General features: G+C 41.6%; 1 protein-coding gene across 2 annotated transcripts in view; it reads right to left on the bottom strand.

The window, feature by feature from the left end:
* Positions 1-310: 310 nt before the first annotated feature.
* LOC143403985 (gamma-interferon-inducible protein 16-like) overlaps positions 311-12,121 on the bottom strand; it is a 45,076-nt gene continuing 33,265 nt past the window's right edge. The window contains exons 2-9 of one of the 2 annotated variants that reach the window (XM_076862342.1): positions 10,160-10,444; positions 9,092-9,246; positions 8,249-8,467; positions 7,444-7,518; positions 4,326-5,435; positions 3,418-3,837; positions 1,725-1,913; positions 311-685 (exon numbers count right to left, since the gene is read on the bottom strand). In XM_076862342.1, coding sequence (XP_076718457.1) covers positions 590-685; positions 1,725-1,913; positions 3,418-3,837; positions 4,326-5,435; positions 7,444-7,518; positions 8,249-8,467; positions 9,092-9,246; positions 10,160-10,424 — 2,529 coding nt within the window. In that variant the 5' untranslated portion in view covers positions 10,425-10,444 and the 3' untranslated portion in view covers positions 311-589. The remainder of the gene's footprint in view (positions 686-1,724; positions 1,914-3,417; positions 3,838-4,325; positions 5,436-7,443; positions 7,519-8,248; positions 8,468-9,091; positions 9,247-10,159; positions 10,445-12,121) is intronic. The other variant, XM_076862343.1, reaches the window with a different exon arrangement.

Below are 12,121 nucleotides of genomic sequence, written 5' to 3'. Positions count from 1 at the left end.
CTCAGATACAGGGAGTACATCAGGGAGGGGCAGAAATTCTTTTATCATACTAGTGTGTTCATGCAAATCACCAGACAACAAACACCTCCACATGGACAACGTACCTGATTGTGGCCCCTTTAGGGGACAGATTCTCAGATATCTACCCTTCCAGGACAAAGAGATTTGCAATTATACCGCAGGCCGCATTTCATTACCAAACTTTTTTTTTTTGAGCAGGTCATAGCCTATTCAACTGTGACTAGAGCCTAGCATTGCTCTAGAAAAATTATTATTTTTTTAAAAAAAATATTAAAATTATCGATGTAAAATATGGAATTTAGAAATACAGACAAGTAGAAAGTAGAAGGCTCTTCTAAATCTCATTTTCTAGAATCAATGAATATCATATTTGTTTTTAAATTTATTTATTATTCATTTATTTTTGTGTTGCAGGGTATTGAGCCCAGGGCTTTATGCTTGCTAGGGGAGCACAGCACCACTGAGTGACAGCCACAGACTAAAGCTGGTTTTTGTTTGTAATATATTTCAAATATATATACATGTATTTTTTTTCTGTACTTGGATCTCATCTCCATGAGCACTGTTATCAGTAGTATTCTGGCTTTAAGAAGGATTCTTGTGAAGTGTCCATATTTGAATCACGATTGAGTGGACATATCTTGGATTTGTTGGCCTTGATTACCTTGAAGAAGAAGGTCAGAAGTTGAGATGCAGCTGGCCCACATTTCTCTCTTCACCCACAGGGTCTCCTCCCCATGAACCTCATGTCTTTTCTCACTCCTACTTATCTCCTATAACCATTCCTGTGGTTGGAGTCACCTTTTCCCACTTGCTTAGGACTAGAAAGTCAGCTAGTCACTTTATCCAGCATGAACACAGGTGGTATCAGGAAGCAGCACAAGAGACAAGAGCTGGTGGACCCCATGCAAAGCTGAGTGGAGGTTTTCATTGGGCAGAAGGGAGGGAGGAAGTTACAAAAGGCTTTCCTAGTGCAACTGGTGGGAGGAATATTTGACTGATGGTCCTGAGGATCAGAGAGATCTCAGCAGGTGTGTTTGAACAGGTCATGTGTACATTTCTGTGTGCTTGAACAGGTCAGCCTTTTTATTTTATGTCTTTGCTGTCCAGCATCAGCCTTTTGCAGTGTTCCATGACTTGCACATGAATGTCTGTGCATCGGTGTGACAAAGAGCACAGACACTGTCATCTACCATTTCTCTAAAGGGAAGTACTTGTGTTCTGATTTGCTCAGGGCAGCATTGGTAACCTAGATCTCTTAGAGGTTTTGTTGATGACCTGTTGTGTTAGAAAATATTTCCCCACTTTATAGAAGGTGACAGAGAAGTGCCTCGTGTTTTAAATCCTTAGTCAATTAGAAAATCACAGAGCCAGAAGTTGAAACAAATCTTCCTTAATCTAACCCAAATCTTTCATTAAATTATTTTCTTACTTTGGTTAATTCAACAACATATCTTCATTATTTAGCTTAGGGAAGAATGAATTTTTATAGTGTCTCTGAATTTACTTTATTTATTACATTTAAAAATAGAATTAGCTTTTAAAAAATGATGCTCATATGTCCTAATCGGCAGAGCTTAGTTTTTCTTCCCACATGTTGAACGCTCTAACAGCATAGAGAGTTTATTTTCCTGAAAGTACAACATAAAAAAGAAAAACAAAAAACTTATTTTGGAAGAATGATATTCCCATAGCACACCCACCTTGATGTAACTGTGGAAAACAGATCTCAGCTGCCACTTATCTGCATTCAAGGTCAATTCAAAACAGAAGAGATTAAGTTTATCTCCTTCTTCACAGTTGATGTAGGTTAGCCGTCCATACACCACCACTTCCATCTTCCCTGTATCATCTTGTATCTCATAATAAGTGCAATCTTCCCTCACATTTTTCTGCAAAAGATTATGAACACTCATCTTCTGAGAAATGTATCAGGAATTCTTACATATTTGACAAATATAGGCTATAAATGAAAATGTTTATCTCTGACAAGGTAAATAGATCTGAAGTTTCTGAATCACAGGTAACAAAAACTTAAGGTATTTTCCACCGAACATCTCTCAGGCTTTCCTAATTTAATGTCTGTAAGGTTTTTCTAGAAAACCTTATCTTCCTAATCTGTTTCCACATAGGCATAGTCACTATAAAAATCTGATTACCTGTATAGGTTTCTTTGATACCTCCACAAGAAAAGAGAAGAAAGGCTCACTGGGTGAGGCTGAGGAAAACTATTACATTTCCTCATTAAGTATATTGTTATCTCAATATACAATTTATTTTTTGTCTTCTTCATTGACTTGCTCTTCTCCAAATATTAAATCCAGATCATCTAGTCCCAATGTTTTTGGTCATATATCACTATATTTATTAGTTCTACAGCCACATATATTTGCACTATTGTTTAAACAGAGTGCATAGAAAACATCCCAGGTAAAAGAAAAAGGTTGAGCTCAGAGGGTTACAAGTTCAAGGCCAGCCTAGTCAACTTGGTGAGGCCCTGTCTAAGTAGATAGATGATTGACAGATAGACAGACAGACAGGCAGACAGGTCTAGGAATGTAGCTCTGTGATTGATTACCCCTAGTTTAAATCTTCACTACCAAAGAGAACAACAACAAAAATAGACCATCCTCAAAGACGTACAGAGCAGATTGACACACTTCCAACAAACAGTTATCTCAGCTAAGGGTACTAAGTTGCATGGTGTATCGGGACTGAATGACCCTAATTCTAAGAATTCACCAAGCTTCTTTGCCAATTGAGGGGTCTCTGATTGAGACTATAGGTTTCTGACCTTTCAGCTTCTATGTTTCTCTTATGATTTAATGCAGAGGTCAGCTGCTCAACCATCTCTGGATGAAAAGTAATGAATGGGAAGAGGGGAGAGCCTTTTAAAGGGACCAGAGTCTGGCTGATCAGAATCTGAGGTCACTGTTAGATGTCACCACATCCCGGGGCAGAGCCATCTATTTGGTTTCTTATTATGTTCACCACAACCAGATCCAGATTTGGGAGGCCAACTCTTCATTTACAATTAAGTTGTCATTGATACCGATGGGGAAACCACAAGCAAAATCCTAAGGATACATGGGCTGAGATGAACTACAGGGTGTTATAGACCAGAGTGGCTATGAAAGTATCAGAATAGCTGTTAAAATGCCAAAGATTCTTGGTGAATCTCTTTCTGAAGAACTCTCCTGATGAGATCCTGTAAAGACAACTGTTCTGAGACTCACTGTGCCATACTCTGATGATGGAGTCTCCACTTCCCAATCCCTGATCAGTCAGGCCTTGATTTCCTCTGTTCAGTAAATTGACTCGACTCCCATCAACAAGGTAAGACTCTTAAAATCTGGGCTTACAGAAGAAACTTTATGAAATAGTGCTGTGGCTTACCTTATACACCATGTACACCCCATTCACGTATTTTGTTGTGCTTCTTGAGCAAAGATACTCAATTTTAGGAGTTGCATTAGCATTTTTAATCAGTGTCTTTGAGATCTCCATCTTTCTGTCTGTGCTCACGTGAGACACAGTTGAAGCACTGTATACCTCCAGGAACCCGTTGCGGCCAATATAATCGGATATGGCGATAACTGTCTTTGGGATGAATTTGTCCTTCAAGTGGATGTCGAAAACTTTCACTCTGAAGAACTCGCTCTCAGTGGCCACTGTAGCATGAAACATCTTCTTCCCGCCTTCTTTGAACTCATAAGTAAATGGTTCTGTTACTTTCAACACCACTACTTCTTTGGGGCCCTTCTGGTGACCATGTTCTTCAGAGGCTTCTTTAGGTACAGTTTTCAATCTTGGATTCTACTTAGGAAATACACAGCAAAGACAGGCACCGTTAAGATAGGGTGTCTTGGGTCACTATCTAGTGAGAGCTGACTCAGTGCTGATTCTCAAAGAACGTCAACAAGATTCTCAAGGTCGATCCTCAAGAAAACAGTACTTGGGCAGAACTGGGGGGAAATCTAGACAACACTATCAAAAATAGTATAATTTAGGTGGTGGAATAAATAAATAAGAAGATTTAGGTAGTCATTTCACTGGCACTATCCTTACAGATTCGTAAACTAGTGTCCAATTTAACTCATTATGGAAGACGGAAGGGTAAGTTCACTAACAATTATATATATTACTTCAATGAAGTGGAGTATTATCTGAATGGGAATTCAAATGTAGGATGGGATCTCAAAATGTACTCAATAAAATGAGCAGTTGAACTGAACAAATGTGGGAGAAGCTCTTCCAAGTTTGTGAATCTCTGTCATTATAGTGTGGGAACAGAGAACTCTTACCGTGGGTAAGCCACTGCTGAAAGATGTCACAGTCTTCTGAAGAGTCTGCAGACTGGCAGATGGTGTTGCTGGCCACACTTGTGGATTCTGGATTATGGTGGATGGTTCTGTGGGATGTGTCTGAGGAGTCTGGATTCCTCTGGATGACGTTGGAGAAAAATGAGGAGTCTGGATTCTGCCTGATGGATCTCCAGGACACATGTGAGGGGTCTGGACTCTGCTGGATGATGTTAGAGATACGTGAGTGGTCTGGCACTCACTGGGTGAGGTTCGAGGTAAGTGTGGAGTGGGGGTTCTGCCATCTGGTGCTGCCAGAGGCATCTGAGGAGTCTGGATTTTGCTGCATGACGTTGGAGATGTGTGAGGACCCTGGATTCCTCTGGATGATGTTGAAGAAAAATGAGGAGTCTGGATTCTGCCTGATGAATTTGGGGGAGACAGATGAGAGGTCTGGACTCCGCTGGGTAATGTTAGAAGTAAGTGAAAGGTGTTGGTTTTGCCAGATGTGGCTGTCGGAGGCATCTGAGGAGTGTGGACACTGCTGGGTGGTGCTGTTGGGGGATTCTGAGGAGTGTGGACACTGCTGGGTGGTGCTGTTGGAGGCTTCTGAGGAGTGTGGACACTGCTGGATGGTGCTGTTGGAGGCTTCTGAGGAATGTGGACACTGCTGGATGGTGCTGTTGGAGGCTTCTGAGGAGTGTGGACATGGCTGGATGGTGCTGTTGGAGGCTTCTGATGAGTGTGGACACTGCTGGATGGTGCTGTTGGAGGCTTATGAGGAGTGTGGACATGGCTTGATGGTGCTGTTGGGGGATTCTGAGGAGTGTGGACACTGCTGGGTGGTGCTGTTGGAGGCTTCTGAGGAGTGTGGACACTGCTGGGTGGTGCTGTTGGGGGATTCTGAGGAGTGTGGACACTGCTGGATGGTGCTGTTGGAGGCTTCTGAGGAGTGTGGACACTGCTGGGTGGTGCTGTTGGAGGCTTCTGAGGAGTGTGGATAATACACTGAGGTGGTTTTATGCCAATTTCTGACAGTTGTGGAAGTTGACGCTGTCCCTGAGATTCCTGGACCTTTCCGTTATTTGTTTTGCTATTCGTGGCTTCCATTTCCTGAAGGAAAACAGGTTTCTTTACTTTGTTGTAGTTATTGTTGTTTAATGGTTTTAAAATCAAATGAAATTCATCTTTTATTTTCATTTTTTTTTTCCTCTTTAAATAGGACTTTGACCCTGCAAATTTTATTCTGGGTCACAGTAGGAATCATAGCATGCATTCAGATACTTCCAACATATTGCCTCCTCCTACCACGAACCTCCTTTTAAATGTTAAAATCAGAAAGGACTGCAATTTCCTTTGTCTGGGAGGTGATACTGGTTCTACAGATCCTATAAAACTGATCTAAATCATTTGATTAGATAAAACTCTTAGGATTATTTTGGGGGGAGGGCAAAACAGCAGATTCACATTTATGGGCATTTCTTAAGTAAGCCTTTCCAATCAAGCAAATATATGCACCAGTCCCTGTCCTGTGCTTTTTGACAAATAAGATATACAGGTCTCCATCCTTCCAGGTGTCCTATCATAACTCCAACAGAACAGGTCCCTCAAATTCACAGTTCCTCAGGAAGGATCCTGCTACCTCAATACTATGGATCAGGAAGCCAGAATCTTTCTGCGTTCCTAGGTGCATTCACAGCAATTCAACATACTACCTAAAGCATTATCTTTAACTACATGGTTAGACAATTTCAAATAGTAATGGGAAATCTCTATAAAATCATATGCCATGACAATCTTCAATCACACTAATGGAAGATCATTAAACATCATCATAATTGGGTCAGCACAACATACTACTGAACAGTTTTTTTTTTTTTTTTTAACTGTTTTGTAGTTGTAGATGGACAGCATGCCTTTATCTTGTTTATTTTGTGTGGTATCAAGTGCCTCACACGTGCAAGGCAAGTGCTCTGCCACTGAGCTACAGCCCCAGTCCCCTGACCAGTTTTGACAGGATTGACAGCATTCAGTAATCTGACTTTTAAAGTGCCAGTTGTGGATAGGTGTGAGAGAACTGCTTAGAGGGCCCTCACCTGGAGTAGAGCCCCTTAGAACGGCTTCTAAGCACCACAGGCACTTGTGCCACAGTGACAAACCCCAAGCCTAGCACTTAACATGAAAGGGTTTAACATCTTCACACCTACCCTGCAGTCCATCTATGTTCATTAAACATTCGAGTTTTACAGCTGAAAGATGGCTGGATCTAAATCCTGGCGTGAATGCCTACTGCCTGTGTGACCTGTCTGATTTCACCCGTCTCTGTTTTCTCATGTGTGCAATGAGACTAACAAGACCATCTTCATATGGTATTATAAAGAAGAAATGAGATGATGTACATGAACCTGGGTTCTACATTTGCTGCCAACTCATTTGATCAAGCACAGTTTTTAGGGTTATGTTTGGGTAAAAAAGAAAAAAAAAAAAACAAAAAACAAAAAAACCTCTGTTTTTTTTTTTTTTTTTTTTTCTCTAAGGGAGGAAATTTCAGAACAAAGTCAGCAGCCTTTGGATTGCACTTTGTTTATTAACTAAAACTTTCCATTAAGGAAATGCACATTTTTTGTCCTGACACCTGTTCTCCAGGCTCCTAAAAAGAAAAACAAACAAACAAAAAAGCAGATTTATTTGACCTTTCAGGAAAGATTATTGTGGGAAATGTAGGTTCTGGGAACTAACAATAATACTAACAACAGAGGCTGGGCATGGTGGTGCACTCCTATAAGGAGGAGGCTGAGGCAGGAGGATCACAAGTTCAAAGCAAGCCTCAGCTACTTAATGAGGCCCTAAGCAACTTATCAAGACCCTCTCTCAAGATCAAAAATAAAGAGAACTGGGAATTTGGCTCACTGGTTAAGTTCAATCCCTCCTGCCCATAAATAAACAAATAAATAAATACAACAGAAAATCAAACCAAAAATCAATAGTCTCCCTGTATAGGAGGTCTGTCTTCAACATCGGCATATGTCTTGGTGGTGAGGCTGCACCCTAAGTCGAAGTGCAGCGTGAGTCTGGAGTTAGAAACCAGAGTGCAGAAGAGTGACTTAACTTGTGCTCTTACCTGCCCCTCCTGAAAACTTGAAGAAATTTTTTCTTGCTTATTCACCAACGGTACAGACTTCTTGATCTTGGGTCGCTGATAACCACAGGAATCACATCAAGGCAGGGAAAAGAAAAGGCAAAACAAAAAGCAGAGTTTGATGGAGTTGATAATACAGATGTGAATCACTTTTCCACCTCTGCCTTTCTCCCCTCTGGCAGAGCTGACTGCAATATGAGTTTATCATCTAGTAGAGAAGAAAGACATCTATTTATTTTTTTTTTTTACAGTAGGATAAAAGCACAGAAAAGCTTAGGTCCAATGTCTGCTCTTTTGCATAGGGGGTCTTTCCATGAGGAATTATTTGAGGAATGCATTATTGCTGGCACCGGATGGGTAATAAGGAATTCCAAAGCAGGGACAGAGCATGGGTCAAAAGATGTGGCAAGCAGTAGCACAGGTGTCTGAAAATTAATTCAGAAGTTTGGTCAGTCAGCAAAGATAAAGGGTTGAAAAGAAATTGGAATCTAGAGTGAACATACTTGTATTCATGCATCCTTATCTGTCTGGCCAACCCCCTATCCATACCCATCTCTCCTGGACCAACACATGAACACAACACTGTGGAGATCAGAAATTGTTTCATCAATGTATGCCTTGTAAATAGCACTGAGATTTTGATAGATGCATTTGGCAAATCAATATGGGATTTAATTGTAGGAGGAAATGGGGTACAGTAAGGGATTAGGAGAAGCTCTTTCAAGGTTTCAATGACCCCTGAAATATGGTGTGGGGAGGGACAAGTATTAGGAGCAGGAAGAGGTACCTTGATTGGAGGACTGCTGGATGGTTCTGGTGGAGCCCCATGAGGAGTCTGGGGACAGACCTCAGTTTGTTCTTCGCTGGTGGCTGAAGGTTCCATAAACCGACTCTGTTCTGGGGGAAGCTGTGTTCTCTTAGGGTCTTCAGATTTTTTCATTTTGTTTTCTTGAGAGAATTTTAGTCTTTCTTTTTTCTTGACAGTGGTAGGTTTTCTTTTTTGGTGCTGCGAATTGAACCAGGGCCTTAATCATGCTGATTAGGTGCTCGACCGCTAAGCCACACTCCCAGCCTTTGGTAATGGGGTTTAATGTCAGTTGAAGCAGAGCATCTTTAGACAAGAAAGTCTGTATTTATAAGCAGATTCTAATTATACTAATACCCTTGGGAACTCCAGGGAGTCAGTCCATCCTCTAAAAAGATGGCCAGAAGGTAAGCACTGGCCATACATGACTGCTTCAAAGAAAGAGGAAAAGTAATGTATGCATGTCGCCCTGTACTCACCTCTGGTGATGGAAGAGCAGGAGACTTGGATTTGGAAAAGCTAAATTTGGACTCAGTGTCTCTCAATAGGCTTTAGCAAGCCATTGCCCCAAACTGATTGCTGTTTTAGTGCATATCTTACAAAAGTGTGATGATTTTCTGTTTCTGCCCTAGGGGGTCATATTACCTAAGTTCAAGTGCACAGCAGTACTGAAAGAAAACGGGAGACCAATAGGTATGCCTTTGCTGGCTCAGAAGCTCACTTTCACTACGTTCTTGATCTATACAGGGACTGGAGGGTAGATTAAAAGGCAAGAAGTGGAAGATCAGGAATGGATGTTTTTCAGTGGGGGCTCAGCCATCCTACCTTCAACGAAGGTACCTCCTCCTCTGACTCTGGTTCCGAATCTGTATTTGTTGTGGACCTGGACTGGGCAGTAGGAGATTCATCCTGCTCCACTTTTTTCCCTGTAGATTTTTTTTTCCCTGTGGGTTTTTTTTCCCCTTTGGATTTCCTTTTAACTGATGAAGTAAAAGAAAGCACAATAAACCAGGGTTCCTGGGTGAAGACAGTGGACGCAGTCTCAGTCTGTTTCCTCTCTGCTCCTGCTTTTGTGTCTGACTGTGGGCGTCCACCTCCAGCCCATCAGCCCAGCCTGGCAGTAGCCACCCAGGCCCAGCCTGTCCCTCGGCGGTTTCCTTACCCTTCCTGTGTGCAGTGAGCACAGCCCTCCTATCCTGGGGACTCTCAGGGACCTCTGTCAATCCCTTTCCTAACCCTCTTATTGTACATTTGCCTCATAAGCTTCTACACTGTACATGATGTTAAGGAGAAGTCATCTTTGTAGAAGATTCCTCCAAATTGGAGAAAATAGAGAAGGAAATATCTTCTCTTTTGCAGCACGAAAAAGTGGTGGTATTGGAGTTTGAGTTCTTACACGTGGTTTTTAAACCCAGTATTTCATAAGAGGGAATGTCTTCACATCGCCGAAAGGCAGGTTTTTAATTAAAGAGTGCTTCATTTTTTGTTGCCAGAGAAGATATTAATGATGAACTAGTATCCTAATAAAGCAATAATAATAACTGATTTAAATATTTTTAAAATGCACACTCCCCCCCCCAATTTTACTTTGTTATTTTCCAATGTAATGTATCAGAAACACGAGTCTCTCAATGAGTCCTTTTGACTATTTTCTTCATTTCCACCCTCAAAAGACATAACCCCTTTGCCAAAAAAAAACCCATCAGAACCCTTGACTGGAAAGGAGTTCTCTAAGTGGTCAAATGGTTGGCATCTCAAGAACCATGATTGCTATGGTAACTGAGGTTTTGACTTGGGAAAGGGATGTATTAACTGTGAGCAAGTCAGGGCTCTAGTCAATGTTGGGGAAGGTGGGTGCAGAAAGGATGGGAGCCAGGGGTGCCTCCTGGTTACCTTTCAACCTCCGAGTTTTAAGAGTTTCCGCGAGTTCTGCAAGTGCCGGAATGTCTTTGCAGAGTGTTATCAGTTTTCCCAGCCCAGCATCACTTGGGAACTTCTCTTCCATCAAGTCAGCAATCCTAATTCTGTCATAATCTTCTTGCATATTTTTAGTCAGTTTTAAGTCTTTGGCCAATAAGGACTTAATCAATCTAAATTCATAATCCTTAATGGCCTCTAGCCCCACCAGCAGGACAATTTTCTTGTATTCGTTCACCATCTCTCAAGTTATGGATGAGCCTACAAGACAGAAACAGCGTATAGTCTGACACGCGCATATGGACACTTTCAAAAATGGCTTATGTGTATGTGAGTGAATGCCCCCGTCCAAGTGCCGTCCAGAGGTGTGTGTGCGATGAAGAGGGCTTGGTTACCAGAGGTGCTGCTGTGGAGATGGGGGGAGAAATGCTGCAGTACACGTTTCTAAGAAATTCTTCCCTATGAGTGATGAGAGCTGAGTGGATTCAATGGAGGGTGGTGAAGGGGTCTGGAAACAGGCTGGGGGCGGTGCAGTGTCAGAGCCCCTGGCTCCCCTTGCCATTCTTTCTTGGACCTGGGGCCCATCCCTGGGTGTATCTTGCTCCTGACTCTCTGCTCACCTGTTATGAATGAAGTGGCTGCTGGGCCAATGGCCGCGGCCTCCCCCTGCCCCCAGGAGTGACTGTCTGCTGCTGCACCCCACTTCCAGGCTCAGGCACTGACCCTGTCTTGGCTTGGCTCTTCCCTACCCAGCTCTCATTAGTACTGTGTCTGTTCTGGTGTTGGAGCATGCATTCTGTGTCCTCTGCCCCCATTTCTGTCACTTTGCTGAACATCTATCTGCTTTCTGGTGTAGGGTCACAGTGTTTATTGGTAGAAAAATTTCAACAGTTGCTTGATTTTTCTTCTTTCAGCCTTAATTTCCTTAATTGGATTTTTCATGGAGTCAATTTTCTCTCTAGGATCCACAGCACAATAATGCTGAAATTTTTTAATAGTGTAAGAAATATTCCTGACTCCTTAAAGGATCCTGGAAGGCCCTGAGTGACCTCCTGTTTTTCATTTCTGTTTTGTTCTTCATATTCCTTCTGATATACACAACACACTCTGTCTTCTCATGCTTTATGACTTTGCTACTTCCCTTTCATGGCCTGAAAAGCCATTTCTGTATTTCTTTTTCTGATTACCTCCCACTACAACCTTTAAGTGTGAACTGAGGTTTTGTATTCTGGAATCCCTAGAATTCCCACATGGACAAGAGTCACACTTCTGAACCTAGGTGGCTTTTTGTGCTCTACCCTAGTGACACTGGTACATGGTATGGATTCCAGTTTTCTGCTTACTTTACAAGTGTTTTTAGGAATCATTTCTTTGTACACCTTTTGTATGTTCAAATTTCTGTGGCTGTTAATTGCTTCTTCCTTGAGGGAACAGGAACATCCTCAGATTGATATCGCATAACCCAAATATCTATTGCATAACCCAAATATCTTTAAAACACAAAGTTTTGAGAGTGTGTCAACACAATCTGTTTGTAAAATATAACCATATGTGAGATGATAGGTAGCTATGTGTAATCCTTATTCTTTCTGCTGAAATCTGAACACTCTTGTTTGTGTTGTTGTTGAAATATTATTGCTTTTGGCATTGGAGTAAAGATACAGATTATCAGTGGAGCTTGTAGTAGTACAATGTATAGAACAGATGTTTCAAATAGCTTTCTGTGAACTTCAAAAACTGAATTTCAAAATATATCTAGCCCCTCAGTACAGAAGAAGGTGCTCTAACCTGGCTTGAGTGAAAAAATAATTTTGGAAGTGTAATTTTAACCTACAAAAAAAATGATATTTAAGCAGGAAAGCCTCAACAAGTACTCTGTTTTTCTCAAGGCCTAGGTAGTTTTGAAAGACAACAACCCACATGGAAATATCTATTGAA

Source organism: Callospermophilus lateralis, chromosome 7 (genome assembly GCF_048772815.1).
Source record: "Callospermophilus lateralis isolate mCalLat2 chromosome 7, mCalLat2.hap1, whole genome shotgun sequence".
NCBI lineage: Eukaryota > Metazoa > Chordata > Mammalia > Rodentia > Sciuridae > Callospermophilus > Callospermophilus lateralis.
This window is presented reverse-complemented; position numbering and strand designations above follow the sequence as displayed.